This window comes from Vitis vinifera, chromosome 13, assembly GCF_030704535.1.
Source record: "Vitis vinifera cultivar Pinot Noir 40024 chromosome 13, ASM3070453v1".
Lineage (NCBI taxonomy): Eukaryota > Viridiplantae > Streptophyta > Magnoliopsida > Vitales > Vitaceae > Vitis > Vitis vinifera.
The window spans coordinates 26,965,390-26,986,991 of record NC_081817.1 but is presented as its reverse complement, the minus strand read 5'-3'; the positions used below and the strand labels follow the sequence as shown (position 1 = coordinate 26,986,991).

General features: G+C 35.0%; 3 protein-coding genes across 14 annotated transcripts; all 3 read right to left on the bottom strand.

The window, feature by feature from the left end:
- Positions 1 to 1,096: 1,096 nt before the first annotated feature.
- LOC100251673 (receptor-like protein EIX2) lies at positions 1,097 to 2,803 on the bottom strand. 2 transcript variants are annotated; one of them, XM_059741764.1, is made up of 3 exons: positions 2,571 to 2,803; positions 1,917 to 2,028; positions 1,097 to 1,702 (listed from the first exon to the last, which is right to left on the bottom strand). In XM_059741764.1, exons 1-3 carry the CDS (start codon positions 2,663 to 2,665, stop codon positions 1,625 to 1,627), a joined length of 285 nt encoding a protein of 94 aa, XP_059597747.1. In that variant the 5' UTR covers positions 2,666 to 2,803; the 3' UTR covers positions 1,097 to 1,624. The 2 variants fall into 2 exon arrangements, with proteins under 2 accessions (XP_059597747.1, XP_010659514.2); XM_010661212.3 differs by having other exon boundaries at positions 1,097 to 1,808; positions 2,571 to 2,794.
- A 15-nt stretch (positions 2,804 to 2,818) lies between these two features.
- On the bottom strand, positions 2,819 to 4,286 carry LOC132252528 (putative disease resistance protein RGA3). Its single transcript, XM_059741763.1, has one exon. The coding sequence runs from the start codon at positions 4,029 to 4,031 to the stop codon at positions 3,096 to 3,098; it is 936 nt and encodes a 311-aa protein (XP_059597746.1). The 5' UTR covers positions 4,032 to 4,286; the 3' UTR covers positions 2,819 to 3,095.
- Positions 4,287 to 9,938: 5,652 nt separating this feature from the next.
- LOC100261892 (putative disease resistance RPP13-like protein 1) lies at positions 9,939 to 19,445 on the bottom strand. 11 transcript variants are annotated; one of them, XM_059741810.1, is made up of 9 exons: positions 14,900 to 19,445; positions 14,640 to 14,789; positions 14,356 to 14,520; positions 14,204 to 14,266; positions 13,097 to 13,208; positions 12,054 to 12,924; positions 11,726 to 11,803; positions 10,594 to 10,689; positions 9,939 to 10,494 (listed from the first exon to the last, which is right to left on the bottom strand). In XM_059741810.1, the coding sequence occupies exon 1, from the start codon at positions 19,310 to 19,312 to the stop codon at positions 14,945 to 14,947; it is 4,368 nt and encodes a 1,455-aa protein (XP_059597793.1). In that variant the 5' UTR covers positions 19,313 to 19,445; the 3' UTR covers positions 9,939 to 10,494; positions 10,594 to 10,689; positions 11,726 to 11,803; positions 12,054 to 12,924; positions 13,097 to 13,208; positions 14,204 to 14,266; positions 14,356 to 14,520; positions 14,640 to 14,789; positions 14,900 to 14,944. The 11 variants fall into 11 exon arrangements, with proteins under 11 accessions (XP_059597793.1, XP_019079868.1, XP_010659507.1 ...); XM_019224323.2 differs by having other exon boundaries at positions 11,346 to 11,803; positions 12,144 to 12,924; XM_010661205.3 differs by having other exon boundaries at positions 12,144 to 12,924.
- Between the last annotated feature and the right edge of the window lie 2,157 nt (positions 19,446 to 21,602).

The following is a 21,602-nucleotide window of genomic DNA, read 5'->3' as shown; positions in this document are numbered from 1 at the left end:
TCAAGTTCTACAGGTAATCTGGTCCTCAAGTTTTTGAACTTCAAAATTTCTATAAATGCTCTTCTTCCATATTCATTCTCAACAGCCACCTTCCTCTGGACTATTGGACCACTTGTCTGACAGAACAGCAGCTTGTAACCCATATACATATGAAAGCCTTGTTTTTATATTTCTTCATGATTTGCTTTCCATCCATCTGATAGAACTCTAGGATAGGCATACAATATACAATGCCCTGTTTGGGAATTGGGATTTCACCAGGGACATATATAGATGAAGCACTCCAGCTTTTGGGTTGTGACTAGCTTCCAAAACCATGATCCACAAGACACAACTGAAATGTGAACCTTTTTAACTATCGAGTAAGAATGCCAGATGCTAATGAGAAATGATCGACACTACAATGTGACCCTTCCAAGTTTATGAGAAAACACAACCTCTGTGCAGCATGCAAGCACCCAGTGATTTGCATTACTTCAACCATGAACCTCACATATTTTTTATGCAATTGCTTGAAAATGGTAACTTCGCAGGTTTCAAAAAGGGAAGTAGATTCCAGTCTCCAGTCATCACCTTCGGTCTAAAATGCTCGAGTTTAGGTCCATCCATCCCACACAGAAACCCTGAAAACGAACCTCCCCAGAGTAATGTCTTTTACTTCTCTGCATAAGCCACCTGTAGAGGTTGATGAATTAAATCTTAGTCTAACATGGTCACTATGGAAGCAGGGTACCATTTATTTATTACTGTAAAAATTGCTGTCAGCTTCCTGAAAGCTAACAACAGTGACTGAAAGAGGGAATGTTCCTGGATTATGTTTGTTTCACCAAAGGATCGCTTAAGCTTTAGGTCAGAAGAATTTGCTACCATAAGGATACCTCTTAATCTACCCTAAATCAGATGAAACTAGAAAAAGAAATCATCCCAACCTTTTAGTGATTGATATCCAAATCCACACCAAAGTGGTTCCTTGGTCATCATCACCCTATCATATTTCTAGCATAAGTCTGTTAACAAAGAGAATGTTTGAAAAACTGGTACACTGGGTTCAAGGATTTGAAGAGAAATTATGTATTCCAACATAAACCACCTTATTCCTATTATTAGGGGTCTGCAGAGGATTTAAAAAAAAAAATCAAATGAAATTGCAAGATACTTTTAGTTAAAATCTTTCTAAAAACAAAATATTGAGGAAGAACAAAAAAATATTAAGGTTCTCCAATGACATGCAAGAGTGATTGAGTCTGAAAGTGCACCAAATTGACAGGGGAAATCACCATTCACCAGGAATGCTACAACCAGCTTGTATTGCAACAAGGAAATGCTTCTCACCCCTGTATCTGAAGCCAGGTCAGGTTACTGGTGCTTCAATGGATTTTGTGAGAGATCATGGACAGCCAGTTTGGACAGTTCTAAGTAAGAGCTTCAATGGGATTTGGCCGGAGCATCTGGAAAAGGGGTGGTGTAGACTTCTTAGACTCAAAAGCTGGACAACTCCAGAAGTGATATAGAGTAATTGAAATCATTATCAGAGAGATCAAGCCCTTGAAGATGCCCAAGGCGGAAGAAGGTGCTACTGAAGTTGATAGAACCAAGAGACGGCTGCTGCCAAGGTTAAGGCTGATCACATGGCCAGTGTCCTTGTCACACTCTCCGACATCCCATGAGCAGCAGTACCTACCATCTCCTTCAGATTTCCAAGCTGCAGCATTTGGATAAGCAGAAGGATCATCAGAAGCATGCTGACCAATCAGAAAGCTCTGCTTGAACTCAAGCAAGACAGAGCTCTGATTATTATCACATAATGGCTGTGTAGAAGAGGAAGAGTTGGTAACCATCAGATGAAAACATGAGAGTGAAATCGGTGAGTGCATCAGCTTCAAGAGATACAAAGATGAGACATAATCTCGAATTACCTGCTGTAGAATTCCTGGATGAGAAAGAGCTTGTAAGTGGTGAGGTTTCTTAGCCAGAATTCGTCTTTTGCAAGGAGTTGGCTTAATTTGATTCAAGCTTTCCCTCCCACGTCTTCCACAAATTGAAGAACATGTCAAGAAAAGGACAAAGAATTAGATGGATCTTAACAACCATGAAGCTTTTTTTTATGGTAAAGAACTATTTATACTTTCATTATTCTGCAATGAAGTACCCCTTTTTCAACACCAAACACCATTGTAGAGTTTTAAGTGGCAAACGTCAAGACACATGCAAAAGAATTTCACCCCTGAATCTCCTTGAAATAAAATGAAATGCAACAATAGTTATTGAAAACTTATAATGGAAGTCAAAAAATCTTCCACATGTATATCTAATGAGAAAAAGGAAATGCCATCAGAACAAGGAAATGCCATCAGAACATATGATACAAATGAAGAAGGCTTTAAATATGTAAGAATGATCATAGCTCATTGTATCCCAAGTTGCAGATTTCCTTTCTTGGGAATCCAAATGAGATGGTAAGTTGTGAGCCAGCAAGACTTCTGCAACTTTGAATTATTTAAGTGTGCTTTACAATTCAAACCAGAAAATTATCCACAGACATAACAAAGAGGTAGAAATTTGATGCTTACACTAACTGAGGAGGAGACCAAGGAGAAGAACAATTATCCTTTCCTTCTTCAATTGCTGCAACAGCATAGTCGAATCTTGCACTTAAAGAGCACATAATTTTCTCTACTATTTGTTGATCATCAAGCTTTTCACCATTAACCTGTATTTGGTTAACAATGGTTTGTACCTAATCAAAGTAATCTGAGATAGATTTAGAGTCATTCATGCAAAGAGACTCAAATTCACCCCTTAATGTTTGCAACTTTGTTAAAAATAAAATTTTATTACATTTCACTTTTCAACATAATAACAAGCCTATTTACAATAAACTAATTATACTTGTATTAGGACTTCAATTTCTATTAGACCCAAGTCCTGATTAACATAAGAAACTTAAATAAATAACAATTCCTAATATTTCTCAAATTCCTAAAATTCTTCTAATTTGACTTTAAGTCAGATTATAATTTCAACAAAGGGAGATTGTGATAGTTCAACTGCAACGCACCAAGAATCTCACATTCCGCGCTTGACAAATCCCACATTTAGCTATTCAATACGCTTTCCCATTCGGCTTCCCTTTGCTTTGAGCGTAATCGACCAGCAAGCTCTTTTGCTACTAGTGGCAATCCACCACATTTGGCAACAATTTTCCTACCAATGGACTCCAGGTTCGGATGATCATTGATATTTCTATGTTCAAATGCATGCTTCTCAAACACAGACCAACAATCGTCTTCGGATAAATGGTTTAGTTCATGAACATTCTTGGCAGCTCCCATCATCAATGCAACATTTTTATTGCATGTTGTAACTATGACTTTGCTTCCTTTTGCCACTACACTCAAAGGAGCCCGCAAACGATCCCAATTACAATAATTTTCGTTCCACACGTCATCTAGAATGAGTAAAAGAGTTTTCCCTGCTAACGTGTCTGTCAATTTCCTTTGAACTTGTTGGAAGTCCAAAGACCCACTTGCATCAGAATTTAACACCGAATTGAGAATTGCCTTTGTTATATTCTCCAGATCAAACACATCAGTCACACAAACCCACGCTTTTAGTTCAAAATTTTTGGCCAAATCATCATTGTAAACCAGCCGTGCGAGCGTAGTCTTGCCCACCCCGCCCAAGCCAACAATGGAAATAACGCTGACATTGTTTTCATTGGGCTCAACCTTGCGCAGCAAATCAAGAACCAGTGTTTTATCTTCATCCCTGCCATAAACGTCAGGTTCGTATGCTATAGGTGTAGTGGGTGGTGGCCTTTGCCAAGCGGAAGTAGCTGCTGCTCCTCTTAATTTTTCCAGGCCAAGTCCAGCTTTTCTAGCTGAAATATCTTGTAATCTGCTGGTGATCTCTCCAATTTTGGGCCCCATCTTAACATTACGCACCACATGAGTTGGATTGAAACAAGTACAGAAACTAGGAATGAACCTGCTCACCTTGCTTGTGCTGGCTTCTTCAGCTTCCGCCCCCATCAGCTCCTTCTCATGATCAATTCGAAAGCAAACTCGTCCAAGATGTCCTCCATGTCATACGCCAAATGAAAGAGGTTTTGTGCTGTGAAAGCTTCAGCAATCAGAGAGTAAAGGGGGAAACGCGTAGCATTCCGATGGCCGCCATGGCACACGGCTGAATAAAAAGAAGAGCAGGGCGTCCGTGACTGCCTCCACAATTATCGAAGCTCCGCACTAATGTGCCGTTTGGATGGTTTTTTTAATTTTATAAATTCTAAACACATGGGTTGTTCTTTGGTACCCACTCTTTATTTCGGGTTACCACCCACATTTCACCCCTATAATAAAATGACACGTATAAAATGCATGTCATTATAAAATTTACAAAAACTTATTAAACCCAAAAAAAGTAACCTATTGATGTTCATACATATCCAAATATTAAGACTTTTTTTTTCATAATTTATTATTAAATATCAAATATAATTTGTTATTTAATGAACTACCTAACTCTATCTAAAAAAATCTTATCAACTACCCTTATAATCTCATTATTCATATATACAAAAAAGTATTATCTAATTTAATATGAAAATTAAATACTACCATATTACAAAATATGTGGGATGTGTTTTGATAAATCAAATTTGGAAGAAAATTTAAAATTTGTATTCTATGAAGAAGATGAAGGATTTCAAGTGACTACAAGTGTCAAAGGTAATATTTAATAATTTTTTATTTAAATATAAATTTTGTAGGTAGAAATATTATGTTAAATACCGAATATACAATGATTTATAAAATTTAAATTTTAGCATTTTTATGAGTTTATTATTAATCAAATTAAGATAATTTAATCTTTTTTATAGTATTTTTATATCATTTCTTTGTGTGTTCATAGATTAAATTTAAAGATGAAGTTTTATATATCTTGAGGAAGATGATTATAAGTGTTAAAAGGTAATATTTGATTTTTTTTTTCATTTAAATATAAATGTTGTAGGTAGAAATGTCATGTTAAATGACATTTAATTATGTAATGATTTATAACATTTAGATTTTTGAATTTTTTTATGAGTTATTATTAATCAATTTGACACAATTTAGTCATTTGTTATGAAATCGTCATCAATATTTTTATGTTATTATTTTGTGCATTCATAGATTAAATTTGAAGATGAAGTTTTATATATCTTGAAGAAGGAAAACAATAATTTTTGTCTCTTGAAAAGATATTATATGAAGGATTCCAATTGATTACAAGTATTAAAGTTAAAATTTGATTTTTTTTTATTTAAATATAAATTTTGTAGGTGGAAATGTCATGTTAAAGAGGGTATAAACAATGTGAGAAGAATGACAAACAATGTGAAAAGAGGGTACGAATAATGTAAAAAAAAATGTACAAATATTGTGAGAGAGGATACGAACATTGTGATAGGGTGTACGAACAATGTGAGATGGGGTACAAAAAATTGTTAGAGATGGTACGAACAATGTGAGAAATGGTACAAAAATTATGAGAAAATGTACAAACAATGTGAGATGGGGTACAAACATTGTGAGAAAGGGTACAAATATTATGAGAGAGTACGAATTTTGTGAGATGTAGTATGAACTTTGTGAGAAGGGATACGAACTTTTTGAGAGGGGATACAAACATTATGAGAGATGGTACGAACATTGTGATATGTGGTACGAACATTGTGAAATGTGATACAACATTTGTGATAGTGGTGTACGAACTTTATGAGATGGGGTACAAACTTTAAGAGATATGGTACGAACTTTGTGAGAGATGGTACGAACATTATGAGATGATGTACAAACAATGTAAGATGGGGTACGAACATTGTGAGAGGGGTACGAACATTGTGAGAAGGGGTGCGAACTTTGTGAGATGGGGTATAAACTTTGTGAGATGGGGTACAAACTTTGTGAGATAGGGTACGAACTTTATGAGAAATTGTATGAACATTGTGAGATGAGGTACGAACAATGTGAGGGGGTACAAACATTATGAGATGGGGTACGAACATTGTAAGAAGGGGTACAAAACATTGTGAAAAGTAGTATGAAGAATATGAGGATTTCTCACATTCTTCAATCATCACATTCTTCATACCCTTCCTCACATTCTTCGTACTTTTCCAATTTTTTAATGTTTTAATTTTTTAAAATTTTTTTTAGGATAATTTTCATCATTTCTAAGCTTAATTAGTATTGATAGACAATATTATTGTATTTTTAAGTGGAAAAATCGAAAATTTGTCAAATTTCAAGAGTATAAAGAATGTGAGAAATGGTATGAAAAATGTGAGGAAGGGTACGAAAAATGTGAGAATTTCCTACATTCTTTGTACCCTTCCTCACATTCTTCGTACCATCTCCAAATTTTTAATGCTTTAATTTTTTTAATTTCTTTTAAGGGTAATTTTCATTATTTCTAAGCTTAATTAGTATCAATAAACAATATTATTGTATTTCCATATGGAAAAAAAAAATTGAAAAGTTTGAAAATTTGTAACATTTTCGAGGGTAAAGAGAATGTGATAGAGGGTGCTAAGAATGTGAGGATTCCTCACATTCTTTGTACCATTCCTTACATTATTCGTACCTTCTACAATTACTTAGTGTTTTAATTTTTTAATTATTTTTGAAAATAATTTCCATCATTTCTAAGCTTGATTAGTATCAATAAACAATATTATTTGTATTTTTAAGTGGAAAAAAAATTCTAAAATTTGTTAAATTTCAGTATACGGAGAATGTGAGGTAAGGTATGAAGAATGTGAGGATTGCTCACATTATTTGTACCCTCTACGATTACTTAGTGTTTTAAATTTTTTATTTTTTTAAAAATAATTTTCATCATTTCTAAGCTTAATTGGTATCAATAAACAATATTATTGTGAAGAAGGGTACAGAGAATCTAAAGATTCCTCATAATCTTCATACATTTTCTCACATTTTTCGTATCCTTCCTAATTTTTTAGTGTTTTAATTTTCTAAATTTTTTTAAGGATAATTTACCTCATTTCCAATTTTTAATTTTTTTAATTTTTTTTTGTAACAATTCTATCAATAATAACTTAAAATAATATTATTAAACTATGTTATTGTCATTTCAAGTTAAAAAGTAAATCTAAAATTTTAAAAATATAAATAATTTAGGGTACGAAAAATATGATAAATACTAATGTTTTTAGAACTAGACCGGTCATCGAACCGAAAAAGTTACCGGTTCACGGTTCACTGATTGGATTGGCGGTCGAACCAGTATATATATATATATATATATATATTATTAAAATTATAAATAAATAAATAAAAATAATAAATTATATCTAAAATTTAATAATATCTATTGATTTTTTTTATAAAGTTTTTCTTATTGTCAATAACCCAATATTTTCAATAATTTCAATAAATTAAAATTTCAATGTGAAATAAATAAAATAAAAATGAAAATTTTTAATATATATATATATATATATATATATATATATATATATATATATATATATATATATATATATATATTAATTATTAAAATTAAAAATAAATAAATAAAAATAATAAATTCTATCTAAATTTTATCATCAACAACCCAATATTTTCAATAATTTCAATAAATTAAAATTTCAATGTGAAATAAATAAAATAAAAATGAAAAATTTAAATATTAAAGCTATCATTACAATTATAATCTACAAAAAAATTAAGAAATTAAATATTAAGATATTAAATATAAAACATAAAAATTAAATTTTTAAAAACAAAAATGGAAGGAAGGCAAGATTGGAAGGGGGGGGCTTTACAGCGCAGGGAGGTGGGGGGGTTTACATCCGGGAGGGAGGGAGGTTACAGCCTGTCGGAGAGGGTTTACAGCTGGGGTTCCAGCGGTAGGGGGTGGCTTGCCAACTCGCAACAGCGTGACGGGGAAAATGCGACTCAAGCGACGGTGATCTTGCAAAGGCCGGTGGAGGGAGACTTTGCACGATGAAACGACCAACAATGGGAGCCTATCGCGGCGTGTTGGGGGCGGGCTGCAGCTGCAGTTTAGAAAGGGAGGGTTTGGAGAATGAGGCTTTATATCCTCCAAAACGACGTTGTTTTGATGTCAAAAGCATTAATACTGATTCACCGGTCGGACCACCGGTTCAACCGGACCGATCCTGGTTCAATCGGTTCAATCCTGGTTCAATCTATTTCCAGTCTAATTAACCAAACCGGTTCGGAACCGTGACCGGCTATTGTTTGAACCAGCCAGTCCGATCTCATTTTTAAAACCATGATAAATACATGTTTGGTACTTTAATCACATTTTTCATATTGATTTTTAGTTTTCAAATTTTTGAAATTACAAATTTATTTTCTAAAATACTATCATTAGTAACTCAAAAGAGTATTAGTAATTTATTTTATTGTAATTTAAATTTAAAAACCTTAAATTCAAAAAATGTAAAATTTTGAGAGTACGGATAAAATTAGGATGATGTAATTACCTAAGCTTTACATATGATTATCTAAATGTCGAATTTTACTGAAAATACTTATTTCATATTAAGATATTATCATATTCATTTTTATGTTGAATTTAAATGTTTAATAATTTGTTAAAAATAAAATAATGTAATCATGATATATGATGATTTTTTTATTAATAAATACGTTTTCAAATTTTATATCAATTTTATTTTTATTTTTTTCCAATTCTATTTTTATCTCAATATTTATCTCAGATTTATTTTATTTAAATCCAAAATTGTTGAGAATAAAGGAAGAAATTAAAGGAGACGGTGGAAGGCCACAACCGGTTCTTCCCTTAACCGGTTAAGTGGAATTTTTATTTCAAATTTAAAATGGATGACCAAGATGTAATCTTGGACATCCAATGGCTTAAAAACTTTTGGGTACGATACCATAGGAAGTACCCTAGAATTTTCCCTTAACACATTTAATATTTGTGATTTTTATTATTAATGATTTTCTGAATAGATTTCAGTACTTTTAAATGTTGATAAGTTGAGAAAATAATATTATTAGCTTAATATTAATTTTTATTTTAAAATATTGTTTTCAAGGAATTAAAATAAAAAGCTAAGAATTTATTTGGACGTGTGGTTTAAAAGCAGTTTTCTATTTTAAAAAATAGAAAGCTGTTTTTTAAATTTTCTAATAATGTTTGTTAATTGTTCTCTAAAAGTAATTTTTAAAAATAAAGTAAAATAAAAAATAATTTTAAAAAAAATTGTTTTCTCAATTTTTAAAAATAAAAAGAAAAAATGACCCAATTAACCATGTTTTCTTAAATTTGTTTTTAAATACAAGTTTAGGCCATTTAATATATTTTCTATTTTTAAAAAATTATAAATATCTATATAGAAGTAGAACACTTTATATTTATATAAATTTGTCTTATATTTTTTAAAAATTACTTTTAAAAATATTAAAATATGAAAAAATACAAAAATAAACCTTAATTTTTTAATACTATTAATTTTTTAAATATAATTTTCTAAAAATTCTTGTATCTTATATAATTTTTTTTACTTTTTAATTTAAAAATAAAAAATAGTAAATTATTGTAAAACAAAGTGAGAGAAGAAAAAAAAAAAAAAATAGAATGCACAAGATAACTCTCTACAATTTCATTAGGGGTCTCTCCCTTTTATAAAGAGTTATAAAAGATATTTATGGATGATCATCCACAAGTTACCACAGTAGTATAGAATCTCATATTTTATAATATAAATGTATTTAAACAATACTAAATTATTCTTACATCTTTTTAAAAAAAATTATATAAAAATTTAAAATAAACCTGAAAACAAATTTAATCGCAACCAAACAATACGAGTTTTTCTTTCAATTTCTTCTTTTTAACTTACAACCAAACAAAATTATAGAGCACAAGAATATGAATTTCCGATTGAAGGTAAATGATTTGTTGAGAATAAGAGGTAGCTTTGTGATAAATACAATGAACAACAAATCCAGCAACCATGAATGATATAGGCAAGACTTGCTTGTGTTTTACATTAGGAATTCAGTGAATGATCCTCAATACTCCACCCATGTCTCAAGTCAACATCATCAGACAAATAATATTTCACTTGTTTTGAGTGTGGTTTGATATGCCCTTTTCTCAAGTTCGACAGGTAATCTGGTCCTCAAGTTTTTGAACTTCAAATTTTCTATAAATGCTCTCTTCCATATTCATTCTCAGCAACTACCTTCCTCTTGACTATTGGATCGCTTGTCCCACAGAACAGCAGGTTGCAACCCATATACATAAGACAGCCTTGTTTTTATATTTCTTCATGATTGGCTTTCCATCCATCTGATAGAACTCTAGGATAGGCATACAATATACAATGCCCTGTTTGGGAATTGGGAGTTCACAGGGGACATATATAGATGAAGCACTCCAGCTTTGGGGTTGTGACTAGCTTCCAAAAGCATGATCTACAAGACACAACTGAAATGCGAACTTCTTTAACTATCAAGTAAGAATCCTAGATACTAATGAGAAATGATTAACACTAAAATGTACATGCAGAGGACAGATATTACTTACTTCTTGACATTTTGAGGTATTACATCGTGATCCTTCCAAGTTTACATGAAAACATCAAAACACGACCTTCATTTAGCTTCAGTGACTTGCATGTATCTGTGTGAAGCAAGCTAGCAATCAGTGATTTACATTACTTCAACTGTGAACTGAATAAAAATATATATGACAAGACACAAATGATTAGATTAAGAAAACCGAGGGAAACATAAATGGCTCCAAACAGGCAGAACATTCTGAAATCATTACCCCTCCTCTCACCTACTATAAACCTCATCTTTAAGAAAACTTAGGGTTTGATTGAGGACTCCATGGAATGAAATTATGAAGGTTCCTTCAGCTTTGTTCTAAAAACTGAAACAAGCCCATTTTACTCACAATGTTCGAAATGAGGCTACTTTAGTTGCAAATAGAAGATCATTTTAGGGATATAAGATCTGACATGCTTTCATTTAAATATTTTTATTTATTATTATTGTCCACAATCTAGTGTATGAACATGTTCCCTAGGAGAGTCTAACATATTGGTAAACTCAGGTAAAAGGGGAAGAAAATCATTCAAGAATGAATCACAAACACACTCAAACAATTATGAAGGAATAAAAAAAAAATCCTCAACTCCAATCCAGCACATCAGTTTTGTTGGCAGAAACAAAGAACAAGTTGTAGTAACCTACTTCCATCACAAAATATTTAATTTAGGAAAGATGGACCAACACCACAGATTGTTTATGCCATTGCTTGAAAAATGTTACCTTCCCGGGTTGTCAAAAATGGAAGTAGATTCCAGTCTCAATTCATCATCTTCAGTAAAAAATGCTCAGGTTCAGGAAAAGGAACCTGCCCTGAGTAATGACTTTTACTTCTCAGCAAAAGCCACCTGTAGAGGTCAAATAAAAAAAATCCTACTCTAACATGATCACTACGGAAAGCAGGGTACCATTTATTTATTACTACTGTAAATGCTGTCAGCATCCTGAAAGCTAGCAACAGTGACTGAAGGAGGGAATGTTCCTGGATTATGTTTTGTTTCACCAAAGGATCGCTTAAGCTTTAGGTCAGAAGAATTTGCAACCATAAGGATACCTCTTAATCTACCTAAATCAGAAGAAACTAGAAAAGAAATCATCTGAACCTTTCACTGATTGATCTCCAAATCAACACCACAGTGGTTCCTTGGCCTTCATCACCCTATCATATTTCCAGCATATATCTGTCAACAAAAAGAAATGTCTGAGATATTGATACACTGGGTTCAAGGATTTAGAGAGAAAAACGTGTATTCCAACATAAACCACCATATTCCTAATATCAGGGGTCTGCACAGAGGAGGATTTGAAAATTTTTTCAAATGAAATTGCACAATACTTTTAGTTAAAATCTTTCTAAAGACAATATTGAGGAAAAAGAAAAAAGACAAAGGTTCTCCAATGATATGCAAGAGATCAAGTCTGAAAGTGTACCAATTTGACAGGGGAAATCACCATTCACCAGGAATGATACAACCAACCTCCCAAAAGCATTTTGTATTACAAGAAGGAAATGCTTCTCACCCCTGCATGTGAAGCCAGGTCAGGTTACTGGCGCTTCAATGGATTTTGTGAGAGATCGAGGACAACCAGTTTGGACAGCACTAAGAGCTCCAGACGAGTGGTTTAGATTTCTTGACTAAAAAGCTGGACAACTCCAGATGGGATCTTAGAGTAACTGAAATCATTATCAGAAAGATCAAGCCCTTGAAGATGCACAAGGTGGAAGAGGTGCTGCTGGAGTTGATAGAACCACAGAGACGGCTGCTGCCAAGGTTAAGGCCAATCACATGACCAGTGTCATTGTCACACTCTACCAAATCCATGAGCAGCAATCACTACCTTCGCCTTCACATTTTCAAGCTGCAACTTTTTGATAAGCAGAAGGATAATCAGAAGCATGTTGATCAATCAGAAAGCTTCGCTTGAACTCAAGCAAGACAGATATCACGAGCCTAGAGTTCCAACGCAGCGGCATGGCCCATGCGGCAACCCCATGGGCAAGAATCAAAGGGGATCAGCCTGCACACCATGCATTTCAATCCCACTATGCTGACTGGTTTCGTCCTGCCATGGACTCATCAGGGGAACGGCTCCAACTCCCGACCAGTTTGTGTAGGAGATGGCTAAGGTCTTCTTCATTGTCAAGTCTTTAACTAGCGACAAGCTCCCCAAACATAACTGGGTCGGCCTGCCTGAACTTTGAAGAAGCATTCCAACATCACATACACGCCCTTTCCCTGGAGCAATTCCCATTACATTCAGCTCAAACAAGTCAACATAGTATTCTTGATCAGCACCTTCACTACGGTAACAAACACCAAACAAACAGTCAGTGACACAAAGCTCTGATTATTATTACATAATGGCTGCATAGAGGAGGAAGAGTTGTCACCATCAGATGAAAACACGAGAGTGAAATCAGTGAGCGCATCAGCATGAAGAAATACAAATATGAGACCATAATCTCAAATTACCTGCTGTAGAAGTCTTGGATAAGAAAGAACTTGTGAGTAGTGAGGTTTCTTAGCCAGAATTCATCTTTTGCAAGGTGTTGGCTTAATTTAATTCAAGCTCCCCCTTCCAAGTCTTCCACAAGTTGAAGAACATATCAATAAAAGGACAAAGAATTAGATGGATCTTAACAACCATGAAGCTTTTTTTTTATGGTAAAGAACTATTTATACTTTCATTATCTGCATGAAGTAACCCTTTTTAAACACCAAACACCAGTGTAGAGTTTTAAGTGCCAAATGTCAAGAAACAGGCAAAATAATTTTCACCCCTGCATCTACTTGAAATAAATAAAATGCAAATATAGTTATTGAAACCTTATAATGGAAGTCATAAAATCTTCCTCATGCATGTGTAATGAGAAAAAGTAAATGCCATCAGAACATATGATACAAATGAAGAAGCTTTAAAAATGTAAGAATGATCATAGCTCATTGTATCTTAAGTTGCAGATTTCCTTTCTTCCAAATCCACATGAGATGGTAATTAGTGAGCCAGCAAGACTTCTGCAACTTTGAATTATTTAAGTGTATTGTACAATTCAAACCAGAAAATTATCTACAGATATAACAAAGACGTAGAAATTTGAGGCCTGCATTAACTGAGGAGAAGACCAAGAAGAAGAACAATTATTTTTTAGAAATGGCCAATCCTGAATTATTGTAAAAAGGAATGTAATTAAAAACCCCACGAAAAACAAGTTACAAATAGAAATATCCGATTCCAAATAAAGATGCAGTGCAATCAAGAGGACAAAGAAAAAAGTGATATCTAACAATCTGCATTCTTTATCACTCATTTGAAAAACCTGTGAGTTGAAAAAAGATCATGTTGATAAATGAAAAATTATAAAGACATGGTAGAATCCCGTGATGGAAAAATGTGAAGTCATAGGTTTAAAAGCATTAAGAACACAGCCTATGTTGATAAATGCACATCTATGAGTACGTAAGGAAAAAAAAAGGCAGAACTTTATATAGAGATATATGGGAAAAGAAAGCTTATTGAGGACAATGCAATTGAAATGCACAAAGTCAAAAAAGATCATAAATGAAATACAGTATACTCACGTTAACTGGCTGACCTGTGGTTAGAGAATTGGATTCCATTTGCATTATCTTCTCCTTCACACCCTACATGCACGAAATGGAATTCCTTTAAAATGAACATTTTGAAACTAATTCTTAAGAAGAAAAAAGTTATGTATAATGAATGGGCGTACTTGATTCTAATAGAAAGGGAATTGATAGCCTATGCGTGTTGCGTAGATATGCAATCTAACGACAGGCATGTCATGAGGCCCCAGATAAAGTTCTGACTCAAACAACTACAAAAGCTTTCAAGAAAGTTTTATCTGCAATTTTTTTGCTAACATTGACTCCAGTTTCTGCAACAAAAAATCATAATGTGATTAAGGGTGATGGATCATTCATCTCTATGATAGGGTGATAAAGGCAGACCATATAGTCTTGTTACAACTAGTGTCTTCATGAATTGTTCCCTTACCTTTTTGATTAAATCTGTTCTTGTTGTTGTTGTTTTGTCAATGAGATACTGACTTTTTAACCTTCATAACCATCAAGCATGAGACTTTATAGCATGGATGACAAACCAGTCATTGGTGAAGGAGATTTTTTTCCATTGGATGAGTTTCAACTGTGGAAGACATGCAAGACAATTCAATTAAACAAATAAATTTGGAACAATAAATTAAACAAATGACAAAAGGAATTGTGGCAGATTGAAGAAAAATACCAAGCACTTACATATAGTGGTGGTCTCTGCGTTCATTTTGCTGCAATCTCAACTTCTTATTGCTCAAGGATCAATTTGCCATCTATTTTCACACAGGGGATGTGGGCAATCTTGGGCCAATCTTCCCCTTTCTCTTTTGAGCACCTTTGAATTAGGAGTGGGCAGTCTCTTATATACAGTTCTGAAAGCATGTCAGGCAGCCCTTCCTTTGGTATAAACGACTGGAGCTTAGGACATTGGAAGACACCTAGCTTTCTAAGAGAGGTGAGCGTTTGGAGAGACAGGAAGGCCAAGGATTCCAGATTCTGGAAACTTGAAATGCAAACCTCAACTAGAGTAGTAGGAAGAAGAAAAAAGTGGTGGTGGTGATTAGAAAAGGAGGTGGCTTCCAGAAATATGCCACCAATGGTAAGAGTTCTAAGAGAGGTCAATCTGGCAAGGCCCCACTCTGATAAGGGCACTTTGATATTCTCACAATTAGTGATCTGAAGTGATGCAAGAGAAGTGAGGTTTCGCAATAGATGAGGCTGCAAATCCAGATTCTCACATTTTTCAATCCGGAGATCTTTGAGGTTGTAGAGGCAATCTGGTATGGTTTTGAGATTAGGAAGTCTCAAGATGGACAACTCTTCAAGTGCATTATTATTACAGTGAAACATCTCCTCTGAAATTGGCTGCAACTGTGCACAATTATCCATCATAATAGATTTACAGGTAGAGGGAAACTTGCCAGTAGGAAAGGATGCAAGAGATGAACCTTCCAAGATATCCAAGATTTGAAGACCACAATTGGTTGTATTGTTGGAATGGTGATGCATTATTCCTTCTGGTAGGGACTCTAGCTTTTCACACTCTCCTATCCAAAGCTTCTTGAGAGTGGGGGGTAGCTTACCTTTTGGAAAACCAATGAGAGATGGACACCTCTCTATAATTAACTGTTCAAGGGCACACGCATTGATTTCTTCTGGAAGAGACTCTAGTTTTTCACAATTGGATATGAGTAGTCGCCTAAGGGTGGTGGGTAACCGCCCTTGTGGAAAGTAAATAAGAGATGGACACTCCTCTATCTCCAAGTATTCAAGGTGACACACGTTGTTGCTGCTGTTTCTCATCATCATCCTATCAGGTAGACTACTTAGACTTTCACAATTAGAAATAGCAAGACCTCTAAGCATGAGTGGGAAACCCTTCTCTGGAAATGACACCAGTTTTGGGCAATCCTCGATGATCAACTCTGCAAGAGATGTATAGCTTTGTAATCCACGTGGAAGCTTCTCCAACTTATCACACTTACGTATTTCCAAATGCTGAAGATTGTAAGGCAGCCCTTGCTCTTCCTCCTCCTCCTCTCCCAAGGACACAAGTTGGTCACAACTCAATATTTGAAGACGAGAGAGGTTTCCTAATCCCAACCCATCCAGCCACAAACATTGCAACTGACCAGAATTGTCAATTTCTAGAAGTTCAAGCCTCGGAAGGGACTGCATAAACTCTGGCTGAAGTCTGGAAAGCTGTGATATTCCACTAACTTCCAAATAAATATGTGAGGTGATGCCAATTGCACTTCTACTTGCTCCCCTCAGTGGCATAAGGGGAAATTCATGGTTGTCAAATTGTGGCGTCATTTCTGGGCAATAATAAATATTGAGCTCTTCAAGAGAAGGCAAGTCTGTTGGAAGTGGAACCATCATTTCTGGGCAATTCTCAATACTAAGCTTGACTAGAGAAGTTAGGTGTGTGGGTAATTTCTTAATCAATCTTGGACAATTTTTTATCTCCAACTGATGGAGGCAAGAAAATGACTTTTTTGACCAACACCACTCTTCCCATTCCATCATATCCTCAAACCACAAAGACTCTAAGCATTGGAAAGGCTTAGCATGAAGAGAAACTTGGCCCTCAAACTCCAGCCCCACACTTTTCACTCCATCCATTCTTTTGATGACTAACTTCTTGAGGAAGGGTAGTTGCCCAACCGAAGGTACTGATATGCATCTTATACAACCAATAAGACTTAACTCCACCAATTTAATGTAAGAGGGATCACATATCCAGTTGGGGAATTGCCGACCACCGTAACCTTCAATATTGAGTTTCTTCAAACTAGTATGAGGTTGTAGAGAGAGAAGGACTTCCATTTCAGCATCTTCATCATGCGAACCATCCAATTCTTTACTCCAAATCATACTCAACCTTTCAACATTGAGCTTAGCTTTTAGATTGGCATCTCTAGCATCTTGAACATCCACAACATTTTCCAATTTTGAAATACATATCTCCCCCCGCAGATGTGACAAATCCTTCAACTCCTTTATTCCCAAAAATCCTCTTTTGGACACAATAAAATCAGACAATGTTTGCAATTTCTTTAATTTGCCTATTTGCTGTGGCATGTCTTGCAATGAACATCCAACAACATTGAGATGTCTAAGGCTAATTAAATTTCCGATCTTGGAAGGCAACCTTGTAAGATGCTTACAATTGGATAGTATCAATGTTTGTAAATTATAGAGGTTGGTCACTGAATCTGGCAATAATTTGATTTGGGTGAAAGACAAATTCAAATAACGCAGATGTTTTAATCCACCAATAGAATCTGGTAGCTCAAATATCATATATTCACTCAAAGAGAGGACTCTTAACTGTCGAAATTTTGGCACCAAACGATCACACACCAAACTAGTTACAAAAGATTTTGTAAACGTACCATGAATTGGTAAAGCCACAAATGTTCGTAAATGTTCAAACTCTTGAAAGGCTTCAAATTTCTTGAACACGTCGAATTTTCCACGAATGAATGATGAATGACGAGTCTCTTTAGAAATTGTGGATCGATGATTACTTTCCAAGTTATCTTCCAAACAAAAGCTTATTTCACCAGAAGCAACTCGAGCGAGATCACAGATAAGATCATGCATCACAAAACGGGATTCATCATTACCTGATGATTGAAAAAATGACCTTGACAATAATTCACAAAAATAGTTGTCTCCTAGATCTTCCATTGTCTGGCTGTCAGCGTTTGGTTGCTGAATTAAACCTTCAGCCATCCACAGGAGGACCAAAGTTTTTGAGTCGTACTCATAGTCCTTGGGGAAGATTGCACAGTATGCAAAACACCCCTTCAAATATGAAGGGAGATAGTGATAGCTCAACCGCAACGCAGGAAGAATCTCACATTCCGCGCTTGAAAAATCCCAAATTTTGCTATTCAATACTCTTTCCCATTCTTCTTCCCTATGTTTAGAGCGTAAGAGACCACCAAGGGCTTTTGCTGCTAGGGGCAATCCCCCACACTTGCCAACAATTTTCCTCCCAATGGACACCAAGTTTGGATGATCTTCCATATTTCTATGTTCACATGCATGCTTCTCAAACACAGACCAACAAGCGTCTTCTGACAAGGGGTTTAGTTCATGAAGATTCTCGGCAGCTCCCATCATCAATGCAACATTTTTATTGCGTGTTGTAACTATGACTTTGCTTCCTTTTGCCACTACACTAAAAGGAGCCCGCAAACGATCCCAATTACAATAATTTTCGTTCCACACGTCGTCTAGAATGAGAAAAAGAGTTTTCCCTGCTAACGTGTCTGTCAATTTCCTTTGAACTTGTTGGAAGTCCAAAGACCCACTTGCATCAGAATTTAACACCGAATTGAGAATTGCTTTTGTTATTTTCTCCACATCAAAATCCTCAGTCACACAAACCCATGCTCTTAGTTCAAAATTTTTGGCCAAATCATCATTGTAAACAAGCCGTGCGAGCGTTGTCTTGCCCAGCCCGCCCATGCCAACAATGGAAATGAGGCCAACATTGTTTTCATTGGGCTCAACCTTGCGCAGCATATCAAGAACCAGTGTTTTATCTTCATCCCTGCCATAAACGTCAGGTTCGTATGCCATAGGTGTAGTGGGTGGTGGCCTTTGCCAAGCGGAAGTAGCTGCTGCTCCTCTCAATTTTTCCAGGCCAAATCTAGCTTTTCTAGCTGAAATATCTTGTAACCTGCTGGTGATCTGTCTAATCTTGGACCCCGTCTTGACATTACGCACCACATGAGTTGGATTGAAACTAGTACAGCAACTAGAAACGAACCTGCGTATTTTGCTTGTGCTGGCTTCGTCAGCTTCCGCCCCCATCAGCTTTCTTCTCATCACTTCGTAAGCAAACTCGTCCAAGATGTCCTCCATGTCATACGCCAAATCCCTCAGATCGAACAGCCATGATTTGACAGCCTCCTGTGTGATCTGCTTTTCCTCCGCGTCGTTGAGCTCTTCCCGGATGCTCTGCAACTCCTTCTCCCATTTCTTGAGCTCGGTGTGGACATCCTCATGCCGTGCGAACTTCATCAGATCAGAGGAAGCCAACTTGTCAAACAGGAATTCAATGACAGTGGAAAGAAGAGCGTCTCCAATAATGTCCATGGTGTTCTGCAAAGGAAAACAAAGAGCAAAAGGTAAGAAGGGAAGATGGAACCAAGTGAAAGTGGTTCTGCGGTGGGGAAGGCTTCAGCAGAGGGTAAAGGCATCGAAACCCGTTGGGATCCAGTAAAGGCATCATTCAAGGCAAGCCTTGAACTCTACGCTAAGGTCTCGTTTGGCTTGTTTTTACCTTTTTATGGTATTAATTCTAATATTCTTTTTAGGGAATTTATGTTTACATCCGTTCAATTTTTCTTCATCTATCTTAATAATAATAATTTCTTTTGGGACAAAAATATCCTTATCGAAATAACCAAACTACGGAGATGTGCACACATTCATTCCCCACCCCCTTAAAAGTCGAATATTTTTACTCTTGCAATCTTTTTAGGAAATATTTTTATTAAAAATTTTCAATTATTACAAAAGCTTTTACCTTTCATGTTAAAAATATTATAAATATTTTTTAAAATTAATATCAAACATAGTTTTTACTTAAAATATTTTTAATAAAATGTTTCTTTGAAAAACATTATAAATGATTTTTGATATTATAAATAATTTTAAAAATATTTTATAAATTTTATCAAATACTTAATTTTTATTAAAAATAATTTTGAAATAATGTTTTTTAAAAACACTCTCAAATGCACTTCAAGATTTAACAAGATTTAATATTTATTGTCCAACCATCAAAATATAGTCCAACCTTCCTAGTCTAGATCACTCCTTGGCACATTAAGTTGAAGTATTTATGTGATATGGGAATGGCTTTTCCAGCTTCAAACACAACGAAATGAGGGTTTTTTTTTTTTCATTTTTCTTACATTTTCTTTTTATAACTTTTCACTTTTAAATTATTTCTAAATTCTTCCTAATCATTTTTTAATTATTTTTATAAGTTTTTTTTTATCAAAATTTACATAAAGGATAAGCCTAAAAAACATTTTTTTTCTTAGGGTATTTTGTTAAGAAGAAAAAGATTAAAAGAGAAAAAAAATAAAAGAAAATAAAATAAAAGTTGAATGTGGAAGAAAAGAATGAGAATATTTTAGGTACTTCAAAAATTTGTAAATTGATGTATTGATAAGGCTAGTTATTACTTTTTTTTTGTTTTTTTCCTTTCCTTGGTACTCTCCATCCAACCATGGCTCTGATGGTTCCTTTGCCACCCACTGTTTTATTAGTAAAGTAGCATTGTGCCACCAACTTGAATTGGTGTATGCTAAGGACCAGTGATGAAAAAATCGGAAGAATCTCACATTCCGTGCTTGACAAATCTCTCATTTTGCTATTCAACACTTTTTTACACTTGGCTTCGCTTTGCTTAGAGCGTAAGAGACCACCACACCCTTTTGCAGCTAGCGGCAATCCACCACATTTGCCAACAATTTTCCTACCAATGGACACCAGGTTCAGATGATCATTGATATTTCTATGTTCAAATGCATGCTTCCCAAACATAGACCAACAAGCACATATATTCAGATAAAGGGTTTAGTTCATGAACATTCCAGAGAGCTCCCATCATCAATGCAACATTTTTATTACGTGTTGTAACTATGACTTTGCTTCCTTTTGCCACTACACTAAAAGGAGCCTGCAAACGATCCCAATTACAATAATTTTCGTTCCACACGTCATCTAGAATGAGTAAAAGAGTTTTTCCTACTAACGTGTCTGTCAATTTTTTTTTGAACTTGTTGGAAGTCCAAATGTTGATATGGGGTCAACTAGAGTTAGATCTTCCTTTTGTTGTGCCACTCAAAGCCTCTACCTAGTGACAATGGACTGAGTGATGATGAGGATTAACCTTTAAAGAGGAGAGTGAATGGGCTAGCCCTTTATTCTTGCGTACATGGGTTTTGCTTGGGAGGGCCTTTTATAGTGCTTAGGATGGAACCACTGTAGTGTTGTGTTGGCGCTTTGACTTTTACTGCAATAATGGCTATCTTGTAGATGGTAGGGTAATCATTGCAATTTAAGGTGGATAGTTGGTGCCATCAGATGGTGTGTCCTGATATATTTGCTCATCACTTCAACCTGCTAATGTGTGATAATCTTCTGACACGGATGTGAAGATCAGGAAAAGTCCCATCATCCATACTTTTGTCAAGAGGAGAGAGTCGCAAGCTATACGGAAAACGTTGTCAACTTAGGAAGTCTAATGTTGCTCAGCTACCAGCCTATATGGCCCGGATGGGAAGCTCCGGATACTATGGTGACCATCCGTACAATACTGAGAGGAGTGCCACATGGACCATCATACGGACTGGCACGTGGGGAAGGCCCC

Bases quoted from the DNA above. Each gene is read 5' to 3' on its own strand.
- LOC100261892 (XM_019224320.2), bottom strand. From the start codon at position 19,312: ATGGACATTATTGGAGACGCTCTTCTTTCCACTGTCATTGAATTCCTG.
- LOC132252528 (XM_059741763.1), bottom strand. From the start codon at position 4,031: ATGGGGGCGGAAGCTGAAGAAGCCAGCACAAGCAAGGTGAGCAGGTTC.
- LOC100251673 (XM_010661212.3), bottom strand. From the start codon at position 2,665: ATGTGCTCTTTAAGTGCAAGATTCGACTATGCTGTTGCAGCAATTGAA. The intron at 2,029-2,570 runs GTAAGCATCAAA...AATTTGTGGAAG, and splicing joins TGGTCTCCTCCTCAGTTAGT to ACGTGGGAGGGAAAGCTTGA. The intron at 1,809-1,916 runs GTAATTCGAGAT...TCTTCTACACAG, and splicing joins ATCCAGGAATTCTACAGCAG to CCATTATGTGATAATAATCA.